Source organism: Heptranchias perlo, unplaced genomic scaffold, assembly GCF_035084215.1.
Source record: "Heptranchias perlo isolate sHepPer1 unplaced genomic scaffold, sHepPer1.hap1 HAP1_SCAFFOLD_254, whole genome shotgun sequence".
In the NCBI taxonomy this organism is placed as follows: domain Eukaryota; kingdom Metazoa; phylum Chordata; class Chondrichthyes; order Hexanchiformes; family Hexanchidae; genus Heptranchias; species Heptranchias perlo.
Genome location: NW_027139266.1, coordinates 187,267 through 207,084, shown reverse-complemented (window position 1 = coordinate 207,084; position 19,818 = coordinate 187,267). Strand labels below are relative to the sequence as shown.

At 51.7% G+C, this 19,818-nt stretch overlaps 1 protein-coding gene across 1 annotated transcript; it reads right to left on the bottom strand.

Moving 5' to 3' along the window:
* Nucleotides 1–4,339: 4,339 nt before the first annotated feature.
* Nucleotides 4,340–19,593, bottom strand: LOC137310407 (serine-rich 25 kDa antigen protein-like). Its single transcript, XM_067978244.1, has 7 exons — nucleotides 19,560–19,593; nucleotides 14,819–14,914; nucleotides 13,782–13,877; nucleotides 12,906–13,001; nucleotides 8,246–8,326; nucleotides 7,263–7,345; nucleotides 4,340–5,031 (listed from the first exon to the last, which is right to left on the bottom strand). The coding sequence occupies exons 1-7, from the start codon at nucleotides 19,591–19,593 to the stop codon at nucleotides 4,936–4,938; spliced, it is 582 nt and encodes a 193-aa protein (XP_067834345.1). The 3' UTR covers nucleotides 4,340–4,935.
* Nucleotides 19,594–19,818: the final 225 nt, after the last annotated feature.

Below are 19,818 nucleotides of genomic sequence, written 5' to 3'. Positions count from 1 at the left end.
GTCTGGTTCCTGGGTAAACCCGTTCTCCCGGGCAGCCTGGATTAACATTATAATGGACAGGGTCCCAGAGAGAGAGAGAGAGACATCCCAACATAGAGAGAGAGAGAGAGAGATCCCAACATAGAGAGAGAGAGAGACATCCCAACATAGAGAGAGAGAGAGAGAGATCCCAACATAGAGAGAGAGAGAGAGATCCCAACATAGAGAGAGAGAGAGAGAGAGATCCCAACATGGACAGAGACTCAGCTCGGGGGGTGGGGGGGGGGGTGCGGTGTCCCCTATACAAAGCCCTCCCCATCCTCCAGTGAAGGGGAGAGGACATCTTTCCGTCTGGTCTGACTGTTCAGCCTGTGTGTGTGTGTGTGTGTGTGTCTGTGTGGGGGGGTGTATGTCTGTCCCTGTGTCTCTCTCTCTGTGTCTCTCTGTCACTCTCTCTATCTCTGTCTCTCCGTCTGTCTGTCTGTCTGTCTCTGTATCTCCCTCTCTCTCTCCCTGTCTCTCTCTCTGTCTCTCTATCACTCTCTGTCTCTCTCCCCCCTCTCCCTTTCTCTCACTCTCTGTCTCTCTCCATCTCTCTCGCCTCCTCCCTCTCTCTCTCCCCATCTGACTCTCTGTTTGTCTCTCTCTGTCTCCATCTCTCCCTATCTCTGTCTCTGTTTGTCTCCGTCTCTCTCCCCCCACCTCTTTCTGTCTCCCCACTCTCTCTCTCTGTCTCCATCTCTTCCTCTTCCCCTCTATCTCTCCCCCCCTCTCTTTCTGTCTTCCCACTCTCTCTCTGTCTCCATCTCTTCCTCTTCCCCTCTATCTCTCCCCCCCTCTCTTTCTGTCTCCCCACTCTCTCTCTGTCTCCATCTCTTCCTCTCCCCCCTCTTTCTCAGACTCCCCACTCTCTGTCTCCATCTCTTCCTCTCCCCCTCTATCTCTCCCCCCTCTCTCTCTCTCTCTCCCCCCTCTTTCTCAGACTCCCCACTCTCTCTCTCTGTCTCTATCTCTCTCTCCCCCTCTCCCTCTACCTCTCTCACCCTCCCCTCTCTCCGGGGCCGATTTTTGGATGTCCGAGCGGGTTCGTTGGGGGAGTGGGGGTTCGTAAAATGCCGGAATCCCGGAGCTTGTTTGGAGCCCGGCTCCGGGACGCTGACTTCCGGGTTCCCCAGTGATGCGTTCGGGTGCGCGCACCTCCCGAATACGGGACTCCCACCGGTAATTAAAGCCGGCGGGATGCTGCTTTACAGAGTTAGTGAGATACTTGAGGTACTTGAGAGACCTCATTGAGTGGAGATTTTGGCTGGGGTGCGATTTTGAAAGATCCTTCCCGTGCATTCTGGGCTCTCTTCTCCTATAAGGGGAGAAAGTAGAGAGGCGTGAGTGAGGGATGGTGACATGGCCAATCGCTGAATGCTTTGGTTTGGGTGAGGCTGACCGTGAAAGAGATGCATCAGAGGGTGAGGATGAGACACAGCCATGAGATTGTATGAGGATTGGGTTGAGTGGTAGTGGTGGGATGAGGACTGGGGATGTGAGTAAGTGCAGGTAAGTTGAGGATGAGGTTTGAGTGGGTGTGAGGAGTGATGTGATATAGTGTTGGCAGTGCAGGAGTTGTGGGGTGGGGGCGGTGATGTGGAAGACGGGGTGTAGGAGAATGAGTTAGTGTACTCACTTTGACTGACCTGGTGAGATCATTGAAACGCTTCCTGCACTGGATCCGGGTGAGGGCGGTGTTGCTGATGCTGGTGACCTCCTCTGCCACCTCGAGCCAGGCCTTCTTGCTGGCAGATGCAGGCAACTTCCTCCCGTCCGCTGGGTAGAACACATCCCTCCTCCTCCTCACCCCATCCAGTAGGACCTGGAGTGAGGCATCAGTAAATCTGGGAGCAGCCTTTCCCCTGGGCTGCTCCAGTCTATAATTTGGGGTGTTTGCTCCAGGAGCAGCCATTGGAGGACTGCCCCTTTAAATAGGGCTCCTCCAGCTGACAGCCTGTGATGGCGGGTACGCGGTCCGCCCGCTCTGCAGGTTGATGACGGGAATCCCGGAAGCCACGGTAAGTGGATTCAATTTACCGCGATCGTGTGGGGAACGGAGGGATATTACTGGGCGGGTTCCCCACGTCCAGTCACCCCCCACAACCCCCTCCCCCACGATGCCAAGCCACCTCCCTGGTAATATCGGGGTCGAGCTCTTCAATGGGAAAGAGAATTGTTGGGGTAAATCGGCCTTCAATTCACCATCTCCCATTATTCACTACGGCCCAAACACAATTTCACCCCAGAGAGAGGGGAGACACGGATAGAAAAACAGATTCCTGGGGAATGCTCAACTCAGTTTATTAAAGATTATAAGGTATAGAGAGAGATCACACACTCATTATGGTGACAGCTCATTTGACTCAATCCAATCTCCAAAGATGGGATCTCGCTCATTCCAACAAATCCATCAGAATAACATCACATACAGCAATCGGGGGAATGATATTGAAACAGCAAACTTCAATGGGTCAAGAGAATACAGCTCACAACAGAGAACATGGAGGGATTAAATTCACCAAAACTCACAGAACAAGGAGGTCATGGATTAGTTAATCAGCAAAATTCACTCGACACTGTCCCATCAAACACTCCCAGGGCAGATACAGCACGGGTTAGATACACAGTAAAGCCCCCTCTACATTGTCCCATGAAACACGCCCAGGGCAGGTACAGACCGGGTTAGAGACAGAGTAAAGCTCCCTCCACAATGTCCCATCAAACACTCCCAGGGCAGGTACAGACCGGGTTAGATACAGAGTAAAGCTCCCTCCACAATGTCCCATCAAACACTCCTAGGGCAGGTACAGACCGGGTAAGATACAGAGTAAAGCTCCCTCTACACTGTCCCATCAAACACTCCCAGTGCAGGTATAGGGTTAGATAGAGTAAAGCTCCCTCTGCACTGTCTCATCAAACACTCCCAGGGCAGGTACAGACCGGGTTAGATACAGAGTAAAGCTCCCTCCACAATGTCCCATCAAACACTCCCAGGGCAGGTACAGACCGGGTTAGATACAGAGTAAAGCTCCCTCCACAATGTCCCATCAAACACTCCCAGGGCAGGTACAGACCGGGTAAGATACAAAGTAAAGCTCCCTCTACGCTGTCCCATCACACACTCCCAGGGCAGGTACAGACTGGGTTAGATTCAGAGTAAAGCTCCCTCTGCACTGTCCCATCAAACACTCCCAGGGCAGGTACAGACCGGGTTGGATACAGAGCAAAGCTCCCTCTGCACTGTCCCATCAAACACTCCCAGGGCAGGTACAGACCGGGTTAGAAACAGAGTAAAGCTCCCTCTGCACTGTCCCATCAAACACTCCCAGGGCAGGTACAGGTTTAGATACAGAGTAAAGCTCCCTCTGCACTGTCCCATCAAACACTCCCAGGGCAGGTACAGACTGGGTTAGATTCAGAGTAAAGCTCCCTCTGCACTTTCCCATCAAACACTCCCAGGGCAGGTACAGACCGGGTTGGATACAGAGCAAAGCTCCCTCTGCACTGTCCCATCAAACACTCCCAGGGCAGGTACAGACCGGGTTAGATTCAGAGTAAAGCTCCCTCTACCCTGTCCCATCAAACACTCCCAGGGCAGGTACAGGTTTAGATACAGAGTAAAGCTCCCTCTGCACTGTCCCATCAAACACTCCCAGGGCAGGTACAGGTTTAGATACAGAGTAAAGCTCCCTCTACACTGTCCCATCAAACACTCCCAGGGCAGGTACAGGCCGGGTTAGATTCAGAGTAAAGCTCCCTCTGCACTTTCCCATCAAACACTCCCAGGGCAGGTACAGGTTTAGATCCAGAGTAAAGCTCCCTCTGCACTGTCCCATCAAACACTCCCAGGGCAGGTACAGGTTTAGATACAGAGTAAAGCTCCCTCTACACTGTCCCATCAAACACTCCCAGGCAGATACAGGTTTAGATACAGAGTAAAGCTCTGAGCTCAGTCTTCAGACCCATCAAACCCTTGCAATCCAAATCCTCATTACCGTCTGACACGTTTTGTTTGATCCCCTCCTGAGCTCCAGGTTTCCTTCTCTGACTGTCCCTCAGTGGGAAGCTACACAGCCCTGATCATGTCTTGCTCGCGTGTGTGTAGTTTCACATCTTTACATGACTAACGGGTCATTTTACAGCACTTCCACTGATTGACGTGAGTCACGATGTAAAGACCCTGCTTTCCACGTTCTCGGGAATATAACTCCGTATAAGGAGCGTCTCCCTGGACCTGGCCCTGGTCAATAACCTCAGTTAATAAAGCTCGTTTCATTACTGTTTCCATTGGACTCATCAGATCGGTTTCACTCCCTCACTTCATTATCTTGTCAAATATGGCGCTCTTTTCACACATAATTGCTATTCTACCAAATAAAAGCTTTAGCTATAAGTTTGTCTTTGATTCTGTAGTGACCATCACCGGCTAATTCCCCCATTCTACACAAACCCCGATTAGAGAGATGAAATCTCCCCGGGGGTTCTCCTTTTGCAAGGACTGACTGTTGTCCTTGTGCCCGTTCTCAGTGCTCACACTCCCTGAAGCTCAGGGACCCGCACACAATGGGAGGTCTTTCATTAAATTCCCTCGTTAAGCTGGAGATCACTTCATCCTGAAACGGGCCAGACCTGGAGGGTCAGTCTCCGTTCAACAGTCCAGTGGTCACGACTTGAAAATGGGATGGTCCTTTCACTATTTAATAAAACAAAGGCACAAAGCTCCCCCACTCCTGCAGTATAAAGAGGGATAACATTAGTGGGATAACATCAGCACACGTCTAGTTACAGATTAACCCTTTGCTGAGAGTTTCCTTGGGTTAAGCGAGGCGAGGGTCAGGCAGAGTGGTTATCGGGCGAGGCTGTAAAACACACGGAGAGGGGATCGCGGGCTCTCGTGGACACGCTCCCTCCCCTTCATTCTTCATCAGGGTCCACAACCGAACACTGACCGCCTCCCGGGGGCAAACGGACCTCCAGGTCCGAGGATTGCTCCTGGAGAAACAGCTGGACCTACAGGGCAGATAGGAGAAAGGGTGAGTGTTACAGCATGGGTGGGGGGAAGAGAGAGAGAGAGGGGGAGAGAGAGAGGGGGGGAGAGAGAAGAGAGAGAGAGAGATAGAGATAGGAGAAAGGGTGAGTGTTACAGCAAGGGTGGGGGGTGAAGAGAGAGAGATAGAGGGGGGGAGAGAGAGAGAGAGAGAGGGAAGAGAGAGAGAGAGATAGAGATAGGAGAAAGGGTGAGTGTTACAGCAAGGGTGGGGGATGAAGAGAGAGAGAGAGGGGGGGAGAGAGAGAGAGAGAGAGGGAAGAGAGAGAGAGATAGAGATAGGAGAAAGGGTGAGTGTTACAGCAAGGGTGGGGGCTGAAGAGAGAGAGATAGAGGGGGAGAGAGGGAGATAGAGGGGGGAGAGATATAGAGAGAGAGAGAGATAGGAGAAAGGGTGAGTGTTACAGCAAGGGTGGGGGGTGAAGAGAGAGAGATAGAGGGGGAGAGAGAGAGAGAGAGAGAGATAGAGGGGGAGAGAGGGAGATAGAGGGGGAGAGAGGGAGATAGAGGGGGAGAGAGGGAGATAGAGGGGGAGAGAGGGAGATAGAGGGGGTGAGAGATAGTGATAGAGGGGGGAGAGAGATAGAGAGAGAGATAGGAGAAAGGATGAGTGTTACAGCAAGGGTGGGGGGTGAAGAGAGAGAGATAGAGGGGGAGAGAGAGAGAGGGGGAGAGAGATAGAGATAGAGGGGGGAGAGAGATAGAGAGAGAGAGATAGAGAGAGAGAGATAGGAGAAAGAATGAGTGTTACAGCAAGGGTGGGGGGCGAAGAGAGAGAGATAGAGGGGGAGAGAGAGAGAGGGGGAAGAGAGAGAGATAGAGGGGGAGAGAGGGAGATAGAGAGATAGAGATAGGAGAAAGGGTGAGTGTTACAGCAAGGGTGGGGGGTGAAGAGAGAGATAGAGGGGGGAGAGAGAGAGAGAGAGAGATAGGGATAGGGATAGAGAGATAGAGATAGATATAGAGAGATAGAAATAGAGAGAGAAAGATAGAGGGGGAGAGATAGAGAGAGATAGACGGGGAGAGAGATAGGAGAAAGGGTGAGTGTTTCAGCAAGGGTGGGGTTGAAGAGAGAGAGATAGAGGGGAAAGAGAGAGATAGAGAGAGAGAGTTAGAGGGATAGAGAGAGAGATGGGGATAGAGGGAGATAGAGAGAGTTAGAGAGAAATAGAGAGAGATGGGGATCGAGAAAGAGAGAGAGTTAGAGAAAAATAGAGAGATGGGGATAAAGAGAGAGACACAGAGAGAGAGATGACCCTCCCCTCAGTGAGTTTGGGCCCAGGAGAGTGAGAGAGAGAGTTAGAGAGAGAGAGAGAGAGAGATGACCCTCCCCTCAGTGAGTTTGGGCCCAGGAGAGAAAGAGAGAGAGAGTGATGACCCTCCCCTCATTGAGTTTGGGCCCAGGAGAGAGCGAGAGAGAGAGTTAGAGAGAGAGAGATGAACCTCACCTCAGTGAGTTTGGGCCCAGGAGAGAGCGAGAGAGAGAGAGATGACCCTCCCCTCAGTGAGTTTGGGCCCAGGAGAGAGAGAGAGTGAGAGTGAGAGAGAGAGATGACCCTCACCTCAGTGAGTTTGACCCCGGAGAGCGAGAGAGAGAGAGAGAGATGACCCTCCCCTCAGTGAGTTTGACCCCGGAGAGCGAGAGAGAGTTCGAGAGAGAGATGACCCTCCCCTCAGTGAGTTTGACCCCGGAGAACGAGAGAGAGGGTTAGGGAGAGAGATGACCCTCCCCTCAGTGAGTTTGACCCCGGAGAGCAGTGTGAGGTGATTCAGGGCCCAGATTGTTCCCACAATCCCCTGTTGGAAAGTGGGCCTGTGAGCAGGTCAGATAAACGGGGCTGGGCTCTGACGGTGCCCCTCCCTTCACTCACCTGTCGAGGCTCAGGAACAGGAGGAGGCCATTCAGCCCCTTGAGCCTGTTCCACAGGAACAGGAGGAGGCCCATTCAGCCCCTCGAGCCTGTTACACAGGAACAGGAGGAGGCCATTCAGCCCCTCGGGCCTGTTGCACAGAAACAGGAGGAGGCCATTCAGCCCCTCGAGCCTGTTGCACAGAAACAGGAGGAGGCCATTCAGCCCCTCGAGCTGCTCTGTCCCCCAGGTCTGGGTCACACGATGCCATCAGTGAATTCAGACAGTGAGAGGGAGGAATTGCTGTTCCCCGTGTTTGCCCTCAGTCCAGTTCAGCCTCTCACCTTCTCCACAATGTCCTTCAGTGTTTCAGCATCGATATCTCCCATCGAAGAGATCTTCAAATCACACGGATAGTATTCAATATCTAAAGACAAGAGAGACAACTTCACCAGGTTAAAACCCTCGGAGAGTTTAGCGTAGGGAACGGGATGGATTTACAATTCTCACTCCCCTCTCTTTCCTCCATTTTCTCATCCCCTCTTTCCTTTCCCTCTCTCTCTATCTCTTTTATTCTCTCTTTATCTCACCCCTCTTGTCTCCGTTCTACCCTCTCTGTATTGTCATTCTCTCCCCTCCTTGCTCCTTCTCTCTCACCCCCTTGTCCCCTCCCCCTATAGCACTTTTATTCTCCCTCTGCTCTTTTCTCTCTCTCCTTTTCTCTGCCTCTCAGATAGACAGAGAGAGTAAAAGAGAGAGAGTGAGAGGGAGAGACAGAGAGAGAGAGAGCGACAAAGCAAAAGAGAGAGAGAAAGAGAGACACAGAGAGCGAGCGAGATACATAGAGAGAGAGAGACAAAGAGCGATACAGATAAAAAGAGAGTGAGAGTGAGACAGTTGAAGAAAGAGACAGAGAAATATATACATAGAGAGGGAGAGAAAGAAAGATAAAATCAGCGAGAGCCATAAATTAGAGTGACAGAGAGAGAGAGACAGTGAGAGAGAGAGAGAGCGATAGACAGAGAGATATGCGCAGTGAGAGAGTCAGAGAGAGGGACATGAGATAAAAGCTCAGGAAATATTGGAGAAACAGCAGGATATATTTGCGTCTTTCCCCAATGATTTTACACACAATGAATTCAAGTGACAGCAACTTTCAATCTGTCGGCATCGAAAAGGCAAAGACAGAGACTGACAGTGACGGGAGGTCCTGCACAGGACGATCACACACCTGTTTCCAGAGACTCTGCCCCGATATATTTGCCCCAGACTAATACAGAAGGAGGGATCTAATCTCCCCGAATTGATGAGACTACAGTGCTCTTACATTCGTCAGAGTCCGTCTGAGAGTCCGGAGATTCCAGAGGTGTGGATGGAGGGTCATCAGATCCCAAAGCAGTCCCAGAGTCTGAAAGGGTCAAATAAAAATAATAGGAATTTCACCGGGAGTCTGAATGATTGATGGAGAGGGAGGAGAACAGGAGAGAGAGAGAACAGGAGAGAGAGAAATAGGAGAAAGAGAGAACAGGAGAGAGAGAGAGAACAGGAGAGAGAGAGAGAACAGGAGAGAGAGAGAGAGAGAACAGGAGAGAGAGAAATAGGAGAGAGAGAGAGAACAGGAGAGAGAGAGAACAGGAGAGAGCGACGAGAGGAGAGAGAGCGAACAGGAGAGAGAGAGAACTGAAGAAAGAGAGAGAACAGAGAGAGAGAAAAGGAGAGAGAGATAGAACGGGAGAGAGAGAGAATAGGAGAGAGGGCGAGATGAGGAGAGAGAGAACAGGAGAGAGGGAGGACAGGAGAGAAAGAACAGGAGAGAGAGAGAGAGAGAACAGGAGAGAGAGAGAGAGAACAGGAGAGAGAGAACAGGAGAGAGAGAGAGAACAGGAGAGAGTAAACAGGAGAGAGAGGGAGAGAACAGGAGAGAGAGAGAGAACAGGAGAGAGAGAGAGAACAGGAGAGAGAGAGAACAGGAGAGAGAGAAAACAGGAGAGAGAGAAAACAGGAGAGAGAAAGAACAGGAGAGAGAGAGAGAGAATAGCAGAGAGAGAAAACAGGAGAGAGAGAACAGGAGTGAGAGAGAACAGGAGAGAGAGAGAGACAACAGGAGAGAGAGGTGGAACAGGAGAGTGAGAGAGAACAGAGGAGAGGGAGAACAGGAGAGAGAGGGAGAGAGAACAGGAGAGAGAGTGAGAACAGAGGAGAGAGAGAAAGAGAAGGAGAGAGAGAAAGAGAAGGAGAGAGAGAAAGAGAAGGAGAGAGAGAAAGAGAAGGAGAGAGAGAACAGGAAAGAGAGAGAGAACAGGAGAGAGAGAGAGAACAGGAAAGGGAGAGAGAACAGGAAATGTAGAGAGAACAGGAGAGAGAGAGAACAGGAGAGAGAGAGTACAGGAGAGAGAGAGAACAGGAGAGAGAGAACAGAATTGAAAGAGAAAACAGAAGAGAGAGAACAGGAGAGAGAGGGAACAGGAAAGTGAGAGAAAGAGAACAGGAAAGAGAGATCGAACAGGAGATAGAGAGAACAAGAGAGAGAGAACAGAAGAGAGAGAACAAGAGTGAAAGAGAACAGGAGTGAGAGAGATAACAGGAGACAGAGAAAAGCAGAGAGAGCGAACAGGAGAGAGAACAAGAGAGAGAAAGAACAAGACTGAAAGAGAGGAGAGGAGAAAGAGAGAAGAGAGAGAGAGAACAGGATAGAGAGAGAACAGGAGTGAAAGATAGAACAGGCGAGAGAGAGAGAACAGGAGAGAGGGAGAACAGGAGAGAGAGAGAGAACAGAAATGAGAGAGGAGAGAGAGAGAACAATAGAGAGAGAGAACAGGAGCGAGAGATAGAACAGGAGAGAGCGAGAGAACAGGAGTGAGAGAAAACTGGAGAGAGAGAACAGGAGTGAGAGAGAACAGGAGTGAGAGAGAACAGGAGAGAGAGATAGAACAGGAGAGAGCGAGAGAACAGGAGTGAGAGAAAACTGGAGAGAGAGAACAGGAGTGAGAGATAGAACAGGAGAGAGCGAGAGAACAGGAGTGAGAGAAAACTGGAGAGAGAGAACAGGAGTGAGAGATAGAACAGGAGAGAGCGAGAGAACAGGAGTGAGAGAAAACTGGAGAGAGAGAACAGGAGTGAGAGAGAACAGGAGAGAGAGAGAACAGGAAAGAGAGAGAGAACAGGAGAGTGAGAGAGAAAAGAGGAGAGGGAGAACAGGAGAGAGAGAATGAGAACAGAGGAGAGAGAGAGAACAAGAGAGAGAGAGGAAGAACAGGAAAGAGAGAGAGTACAGGAGAGAGAGATAACAGGAGAGAGAGAACAGGAAAGGGAGAGAGAACAGGAATGAAAGAGAACAGGAGAGAGAGAGAGAGAGAACAGGAAAGAGAGGGAACAGGAGAGTGAGAGAGAGAACAGGAAAGAGAGAGCGAACAGGGGATACAGAGAACAAGAGAGAGAGAACAGGAGAGAGAGAACAGGAGTGAAAGAGAACAGGAGACACAGAGATAACAGGAGACAGCAGAGAGAGAGAAAGAACAGTGAAGAGAGAGCGAATAGGAGAGAGGGAGAACAAGAGAAAGAGAGAACAGGAGTGAAAGAGAGAAGAGGAAAGAGAGAGAACAGGAGAGAGAAAGAACAAGAGAGAGAGAGAGACAAAAGGATGGACAGGGAACAGGAGTGAAAGATAGAACAGGAGAGAGAGAGAACAGGAGAGAGAGAGACCAGGAGAGCGGGAGAACAGGAGAGAAAGAGACAACAGAAATTAGAGAGAACAGGAGAGAGAGAGAGAGAGACAACAGGAGTGAAAGAGAAAAAAGGAGAGAGAGAACAGGAGAGAGAGACAGAATGGCAGACACCGGTCTTAACATAACGAAAAATCATGCAATTCGCTCCCCTCAGTCAGTACATCCCATTCCATGCAGTAACGATATCCCACTCCACTCAATCACCATATCCCACTCCTCTCAGTCAATACATCCCACACCCCTCAGTAACTACATCTGACACCCCTCAGTAACGACATCCCACTCCCCTCAGTCACGACATCCCATTCCCCTCAGTCACAACATCCCACTCCCCATAGACACGACATCCCACTCCCCTCAGTCACGACATCCCACTCCCCTCAGTCACGGCATCCCACTCCCCTCAGTCACGGCATCCCACTCCCCTCAGTCACTGCATCCCACTCCCCTCATTCACTGCATCCCACTCCCCTCAGTCACTGCATCCCACTCCCCTCAGTCACTGCATCCAACTCCCCTCAGTCACTGCATCCCACTCCCCTCAGTCACTGCATCCCACTCTCCTCTGTCACTGCATCCCACTCCCCTCAGACACTGCATCCCACTCCCCTCAGATACTACATCCCACTCCCCTCAGACACTACATCCCACTCCACTCAGTCACAAAAACCCACTCCCCTCAGACACTACATCCCACTCCCCTCAGACACTGCATCCCACTCCCCTCAATCACTACATCCCACTCCCCTCAGTCACTACATCCCACTCCCCTCAGTGACTTCATCTCACTGCCCTCAGTGACTACATCCCACTCCCCTCAGACACTGCATCCCACTCCCCTCAATCACTACATCCCACTCCCCTCAGTCTCTCCATCCCACTCCGCTCAGTCACTACATCCCACTCCCCTCAGTGACTTCATCTCACTCCCCTCAGTCACCGCATCCCACTCCCCTCAGTCACCGCATCCCACTCCCCTCAGTCACTACATCCCACTCCCCTCAGTCACTACATCCCACTCCCCTCAGTCACTACATCTTACTACCCTCAGTCACTACATCTCACTCCACCCACTTTCTACATCCCACTCCACTCAGTCACTACATCCCACTCCCCTCAGTCACTACATCCCACTCCCCTCAGGCGCTACATCCCACTCCCCTCAGTCACTACATCCCACACCCTCAGTCACTACATCCCACAACCTCAGTCACTGAATCCCACTCCCCTGAGTCACGACATCCCACTCCCCTCAGTCACTACATCCCACACCCTCAGTCACTGAATCCCACTCCCCTGAGTCACAACATCCCACTCCCCTCAGTCACTACATCCCACTCCCCTCAGTATCTACATCCAAGTCCCCTCCGTCACCACATCTCACTCCCCTCGGTCTCGACATCTCACTCCCCTGAATATCTACATCCCACTCCCCTCAGTATCTACATCCCACTCCCCTCAGTCTCCACATCTCACTCACCTCAATATCTACATCCAACTCCCCTCAGTCACGACAACCAACACCGCTGAGTATCTACCTCCCAGTCCCCTCAGTCACTACATTGCACTCCCCGCAGTATCTACAACCCACTCCCCTCAGTCACCACATCTCACTCACCTCAATATCTGCACCCCACTCCCCTCAATATCGACGTCTCACTCCCCTTAGTATCTACATCCCACTCCCACAAATATCTACATACCAATCCCCTCAGTCACTAAATCCCACTACCCTCAGTAACTACATCCCACTCCCCTCAGTATCGACCTGCCAGTCCCCTCCATCACTACATTCCACTCACCTCAGTATCTATATCCCACTCCCCTCAGTAACTACAACCCACTCCCCTCAGACACTACAACCCACTCTCCTCGGTCACTAAATCCCACCCCCTCAGTCACGACATCCAACTCCCCTCAGTCACTGTATCCCACTCCCCGCAATCATTACACCCCACTCCGCTCAGTATCTACCTCCCACTCCACTCAATCACTATTTTCCATTCCCCTCAGTAACTACATCCCACTCCCCTCAGTCATTACATCCCAATCCCCTCAGTAACTACATCCCACTCCCCTCAGTCACTACATCTCACTCCCCTCAGTCACTACATCCCACTCCCCTCAGTCACTACATCTCACTCCCCTCAGTCACTACATCCCACTCCCCTCTGTTTGAGACTGGATGATTCCCAGGGACTGAGCATTTCAGGAGTCACATTGGGTGAAGAGTCTGTTTGAATGAACCCACAAGACGGATACCTGAGTCTGGAGACCCCGCTGGGATAGAGGACGGACTCTCAGCGGATTCTCGAGTCGTTTGTTCCTCGGGTCCCTGACTTGTGGATGTCTCTGGATCTGTAATAAACGGACAGAAACATGGGAGAGTGCAGGAGTGGAGAACACACGGACAGGTCACTGGGCTCGTACTGATGTGTGGAGAATGGGAGACACCGGTCTGAATATAACCCATAATCATTCAATCCCACTCCGCTAAGTCACTACATCCCACTCCCCTGAGTCACTACATCCCACTCCCCTCAGTCACTACATCCCACTCCCCTCAGACACTACTTCCCATTCCCCTCAGTCACGACATCCCACTCCCCTCAGTCACGACATCCCACTCCCCTCCGTCACCACATCCCACTCCCCTCGGTCTCGACATCTCACTCCCCTGAATATCTACATCCCACTCCCCTCAGTATCTACATCCCACTCCCCTCAGTCTCCACATCCCACTCCCCTCAATATCTACATCCAACTGCCCTCAGTCACGACAACCAACACCGCTCAGTATCTACCTCCCAGTCCCCTCCGTCACGACATCCCACTCCCCTCAGTATCTAACTCCCAGTCCCCTCCGTCACTACATCCCACTCCCCTCAGTATCTACCTCCCAGTCCCCTCCGTCACTATATCCCACTCCCCTCAGTAACTACATCCCACTCCCCTCAGTCATTACATCCCAATCCCCTCAGTCACTACATCACACTCCCCTCAGCCTGTACATCCCACTCCCCTCAGTCATTACATCCCACTCCCCTCTGTTTGAGACTGGATGATTCTCAGGGACTGAGCATTTCAGGAGTCACATTGGGTGAAGAGTCTGTTTGAATGAACCCACAAGACTGATACCTGAGTCTGGAGACCCCGCTGGGATAGAGGACGGACTCTCAGCGGATTCTAGAGTCGTTTGTTCCTCGGGTCTCTGACTTGTGGATGTCTCTGGATCTGTAATAAAGGGACAGAAACATGGGAGAGTGCAGGAGTGGAGAACACACGGACAGGTCATCGGGCTCGTACTGATGTGTGGAGTATGGGAGACACAGGTCTTAATATAACCCATAATCATTCAATCCCACTCCCCTAAGCCACTACCTCCCACTCCCCTGAGTCACTACATCCCACTCCCCTCATTCACTACATCCCACTCCCCTCACTCACTACATTCCACTCCCCTCATTCACTACATCCCACTCCCCTCACTCACTACATTCCACTCCCCTCAGACACTACTTCCCACTCCCCTCAGTCACTACATCCCATTCCCCTCACTCACTACATTCCACTCCCCTCAGACACTACATCCCACTCCCCTCATTCACTACATCCCACTCCCCTCACTCACTACATTCCACTCCCCTCAGACACTACTTCCCACTCCCCTCAGTCACTACATCCCATTCCCCTGAGTCACTACATCCCACACCCCTGAGTCACTTCATCCCACTCCGCTCACTCACAACATCCCACTCCCCTCAGTCACGACATCCAACTCCCCACATTATCTACATCCCACTCCCCTCAGTCACTACATCCCACTCCCCTCAGTGTCTACATCCCATTCCCCTCATTCACTGCATCCCACTCCCCTCAGTGTCTACATCCCATTCCCCTCATTCACTGCATCCCACTCCCCTCAGTGTCTACATCCCATTCCCCTCATTCACTGCATCCCACTCCCCTCAGTATCTCCATCTCATTCCACTCAATCATTACATCACATTCTCCTCAGTATCTACATCCCATTCCCCTCAGTATCCACCCCCAAATACCCTCAATCACTACTTTCCACTCCCCTCTGCTCGAGACTGGATGATTCTCAGGGACTGAGCATTTCAGTAGTCTCATTGGGTGAAGAGTCTGTTTGAATGAACCCACGAGACTGATACCTGAGTCTGCAGACCCCGCTGGGATAGAGGACGGACTCTCAGCGGATTCTCGAGTCGTTTGTTCCTCGGGTCCCTGACTTGTGGATGTCTCTGGATCTGTAATAAACGGACAGAAACATGGGAGAGTGCAGGAGTGGAGAACACACGGACAGGTCATCGGGCTGGTACTGGAGTCCGGAGAATGGAAGACACTGGTCTTAATATAACTCATAATCATCCAATCCCACTTCCCTCAGACACTCAATCCCACTCCCCTCAGTCACTACATCCCACTCCTCTTAGTCACGACATCCGACTCCCCTCAGTCACTTCACCCCATTCCGCTCAGTCAATACATCCCACTTCCCGCAATGTCCACATCCCACTCCCCTCAGACATTAAATCCCACTCCCCTCAGTCACTACACATCACACCTCTCAGTCACTACTTCCAGCTCCCCCAGTCAAGACATCTCATTCCCCTCAATCATAACATCCCTCTCCCCTAAGTCACTACATCCCACTCCCCTCAGTCAATACATCCCACTCCCCTCAGTCAATACATCCCACTCCCCTCAGTCAATACATCCCACTCCCCTCAGTCATTTACATCCCTTTCCCCTCAATCTTAGCAAGCAACTCTCCTCCCTCACTACATCCCACTCAGCTCAGCAACGACATTCCACTGCCCTCAGTCACTCCCACCCACTCCACTCAGACACTGCATCCCACTCTCCTCTGTCACTACATCCCACTCTCTCAGGCACTATATCCATCTCCCCTCCCTCACTAGATCCCATTCCCCTCAGTCACCACATCCCAATCCCCTCAGTCACTACATCCCACAATCCTCACTCACTACATCGCAGTCCACTCATTCACGGGCTGGTACTGGAGTCTGGAGAATGGCAGACACCTGTCTTAATATAACCCATAATACTCCAATCCCACTCCCCTCAGTCACTCCATCCCAATCCCCTCAGACACTACATCCTGCTGCCCTCAGACACTAGATCACACTCCCCTCAGTCACTACATCCCACTCCTCTCAGTCAGTACATCCCACTCCCCTCAGTCACTATATCGCACTCCCCTCAGTCACTATATCGCACTCCCCTCAGTCACTATATCGCACTCCCCTCAGACACTACATCCCACTCCCCTCAGTCACTACATCCCACTCCCCTCAGTCACTGCATCCCTCTCTCCTCAGTCGCTACATCCCAATCCCCTCAGTCACTATACTCCACTCACCTCAGTCACTACATCCCACTCCCCTCAGTCACTACATCGCACTCCTTTCAGTCAGTACATCCCAATCCCCTCAGTCACTATACTCCACTCCCCTCAGACACTACACCCCTCTCTCTTCAGTCGCTACATCTCAATCCCCTCAGTCAGTATACCCCACTCGCCTCAGACATTACATCCCACTCCCCTCAGTCAGTACACCCCTCCCCCTCAGTCACTACATGCCACTCCTTTCAGTCACTACATCCCACTCCCCTGAGTGACTACATCCCACTATCCTCAGTCACTACAAACCACTGCCCTCAACCATACATCCCACACCCCTCAGACTCTACATCCCACTCCCCTCAGTAACTACATCCCACTCCCCTCAGTAACTACATCCCACTCCCCTTAGTCACTACATCCCACTCCCCTTAGTCACTACATCCCACTCCCCTTAGTCACTACATCCCACTCCCCTTAGTCACTACATCCCACTCCTCTCATTCATGAAATCCCAGTCCCCTCAGTCACTAAACCCCTCCCACTCAATCACTACATCCGACTCCCCTCAGTCAATGCATCACACTCAACTCAGTCTCTGCATCCCAGTCCCCTCAGTCACTAAACCCCACTCCCTTAAGTCAATACATCCCACTCCCCTCAAGCACTCCATCCCACTCCCCTCAAGCACTCCATCCCACTCCCCTCAGTCACTCCATTCAACTTCGCGCAGTCAATATATCCCACTCCCCTCATCACTCCACCCCACTCCCCTCATTCATTACATCCCACTCCCCTCATTCATTACATCCCACTCCCCTCAATCACGACGTCCTACTCCCCTGAGTCACAACATCCAACTCATCTCAGTCACGACATCCCACTCCCCACTGTCACTACAACACACTCCCCTCAATAACTACGTCCCACTCCCCTCAGTTACAATATCATACTCGTCTCATTCTGCATCCCACTCCCCCGGTCACTACATCCCACTCCCCTCAGTCACTACATCCCACTCCCCTCAGTCACTATATCACACTCCCCTCAGTCACGACATCCCACTCCCCTCAGTCACTACATCCCACTCCCCTCAGTGACTACGTCCCACTCCCCTCAGTTACAATATCATACTCGTCTCATTCTGCCTCCCACTCCCCTCAGTCACTCCATCCCACTACCCTCAGTCACTACAACCCACACCCCTCAGTAACTGCATCCCACTCCCCTCAGTCACTACATCCCACTCCCCTCAGTCACTACATCCCACTATCCTCGGTCTCCTGATGCCACTCCCCTCAGCTACTCCATCCCACTCCCTCAATCACCATATCCCACTCCCCTCAATCATTATATTACATTCCTCGTAGTCACTACATCCCACTCGCCTCAATCACTATATCTCATTCCCCTCATTCAAAATAACCCACTCCCCTCAGGCTCAACATCCCACTCCCCTCAATAGCTGCATCCCTCTCCCCACACTCACTACAACAGACTCCACTCACTCATTACATCCCATTCCCCTCAGTCACTACATCCCACTCCCCTCAGTCACCACATCCCACTCCCCTCAATCACTATATCTCAGTCTGCTCAGTCACTGACTCCCACTCCCCTCAGGCACTACATCCCACTCCCCTCCGTCACTACATCCAATCACCTCAGTCACTACCTCCCACTCCCCGCAATCATTAAATCCCACCCCCTCAATCACTAAATCGCACTCCACTCAATCACTACATGCCACTTCCCTCAGTCTCGACAACCCACTCCCCTCAGTAGCTACATCCCACTCCCCTCAGTAATTACATCCCACTCCCGTCAGTCACTACATCCCACTCCCCTCAGTCACTATATCCAATCCCCTCAGTCACTGCATCCCACTCCCCTCAGTCACTACATCCCACTCCCCCCAGTCATTACATCCCACTCCCCTCAGTCTCGACATCTCACTCCCCTCAATCACTGCATCCCACTCCCCTCAGTCATTACATCACACTCATCTCAGTCACTACATCGCACTCCCCTCGGTCCCTACATCCCAATCCCCGCTGTCACTACATTCCACTCTCCACAGTCACTACCTCCCACTCCCCTCAGTCATTACATCCCACTCCCCTCAGTCATTACATCCCACTCCCCTCAGTCACGACATCCCAATCCCCTCCGTCATTACATCCCACTCCTCTCAGTCACTACATCCCACTCCCCTCAGTCACTACATCCCACTCCACCCATTAATTACATCCCGTTGGGCCCTGGAGAGGGAGTGTGGGGTGTCCAGTGATACACTCGGGGCCTATCGTGACCCGTGGGCCCTGGAGAGGGAGTGTGGGGTGTCCAGTGATACAGTCGGGGCCTATCGTGACCCGTGGGCCCTGGAGAGGGAGTGTGGGGTGTCCAGTGATACACTCGGGGCCTATCGTGACCCGCGGGCCCTGGAGAGGGAGTGTGGGGTGTCCAGTGATACACTCGGGGCCTATCGTGACCCGTGGGCCCTGCAGGGAACAAAGTTCCGATGGAGACGGACAGCAGCCTGTGATTCCGTGTCCTTCAGTATTGGTGAAAAGTTCACTTTGTGTTTCAGTTCATTTATTCAATGTTTCCCGGACAAAAAGGAGGTTCTCGAGTAACTTTGATTTTTCTGTTGATGACACGGGGGCTTCCCAGAGTCACCCTCCTGGGACATTTATAAACAGCAATCTACCTGTACAATAAACAGTTTGACAGACCGTCGGTCCCAACTCATAAACGAAGAAACTGGTGCAGTTTTTAATTTTTATCTCGCGGTTCCTCTCGCAGTTATTTCCAGCCCAGGTAAAACAAACTGTCCTCGTTACTTCTCCCTGTCCCACGGTGGGATGAGAACCTGAAATGAGGTTTGTAAATATTGATGAATGTGAGCGATCTGAACAGTGCTGGACAGTGAGTGTAAATCTGAGATTAGAGAGTCTGAAATTACCCTTTAACCAGCCTGGGCCATCTGTGGAGCAGTGACGGACTGGGACAGCAGTCTCCGGAATCTTCCATCCACCAGAACTGAAGAAACAAAACACAGAGTCAGACCCTGAACTGATGGAACCTTTTAACGGAGAGAGAGACTGGAACCGGGAAAAAGTACTGGAAGCTGGGGCCCATCCTTTACTCTCTGTCCCTGTTCTGTATTCCCCTCGAGCCCGAGTATCTCCCTTTACTCTCTGTCCCCGTTCTGTATTCCCTCTACCCTGGGTATCTCCCTTTACTCTCTCTCCCTGTTCTATATTCCCCTCTACCCTGTGTATCTCCGTTTACTCTCTGTCCCTGCTCTATATTCCCTGTACCCTGTGGATCTCCCTTTATTCCCCTGTTTCTCTCTGTCGAGTCTGTTTGTTCCCCTTTCCCTGTATCCACTCCCTGCCCCATTGCTCTGACTGATGATCCCGCTCTCCCTGTCGTTCTCAGTCCTGCACTCACACTCTGTTCTCTATTGTACATTTGCTCCGCCCGTATCGACTGGTTTACCTGAAATTTCCCCTTCACGTTACCTTTTAAATCTGTACCATCCTCGAACAAGTTCATTGTCACACTTCACCCCGTCAGAGCACTGATACAGTTCACAATCCGAGCTCCTCCAGGACTGGTCCAGGACTGTGTGATCTTCACACGGGTCAGTGAGTGCGGAGTCTGCGGCTGAGTGACGGAAAAATGTTTAATGTTAATATTAAGTACAGTTAATGTTACACAGCGACTTGTACCCCCCGAAGCACCAATAACCTCAGATTCACTCTCCGCCCGGGGTGAAAA

What these genes read in the sequence shown, in the direction of transcription:
- LOC137310407 (XM_067978244.1), bottom strand. Translation starts at nt 19,593, where the DNA reads ATGAACTTGTTCGAGGATGGTACAGATTTAAAAG. An exon ending in GGATGGTACAGATTTAAAAG is followed by an intron (nt 14,915 to 19,559) that starts GTAACGTGAAGG and finishes CGTTTATTACAG; the next exon opens with ATCCAGAGACATCCACAAGT. An exon ending in AGCGGGGTCTCCAGACTCAG is followed by an intron (nt 8,327 to 12,905) that starts GTATCCGTCTTG and finishes TGACCCTTTCAG; the next exon opens with ACTCTGGGACTGCTTTGGGA.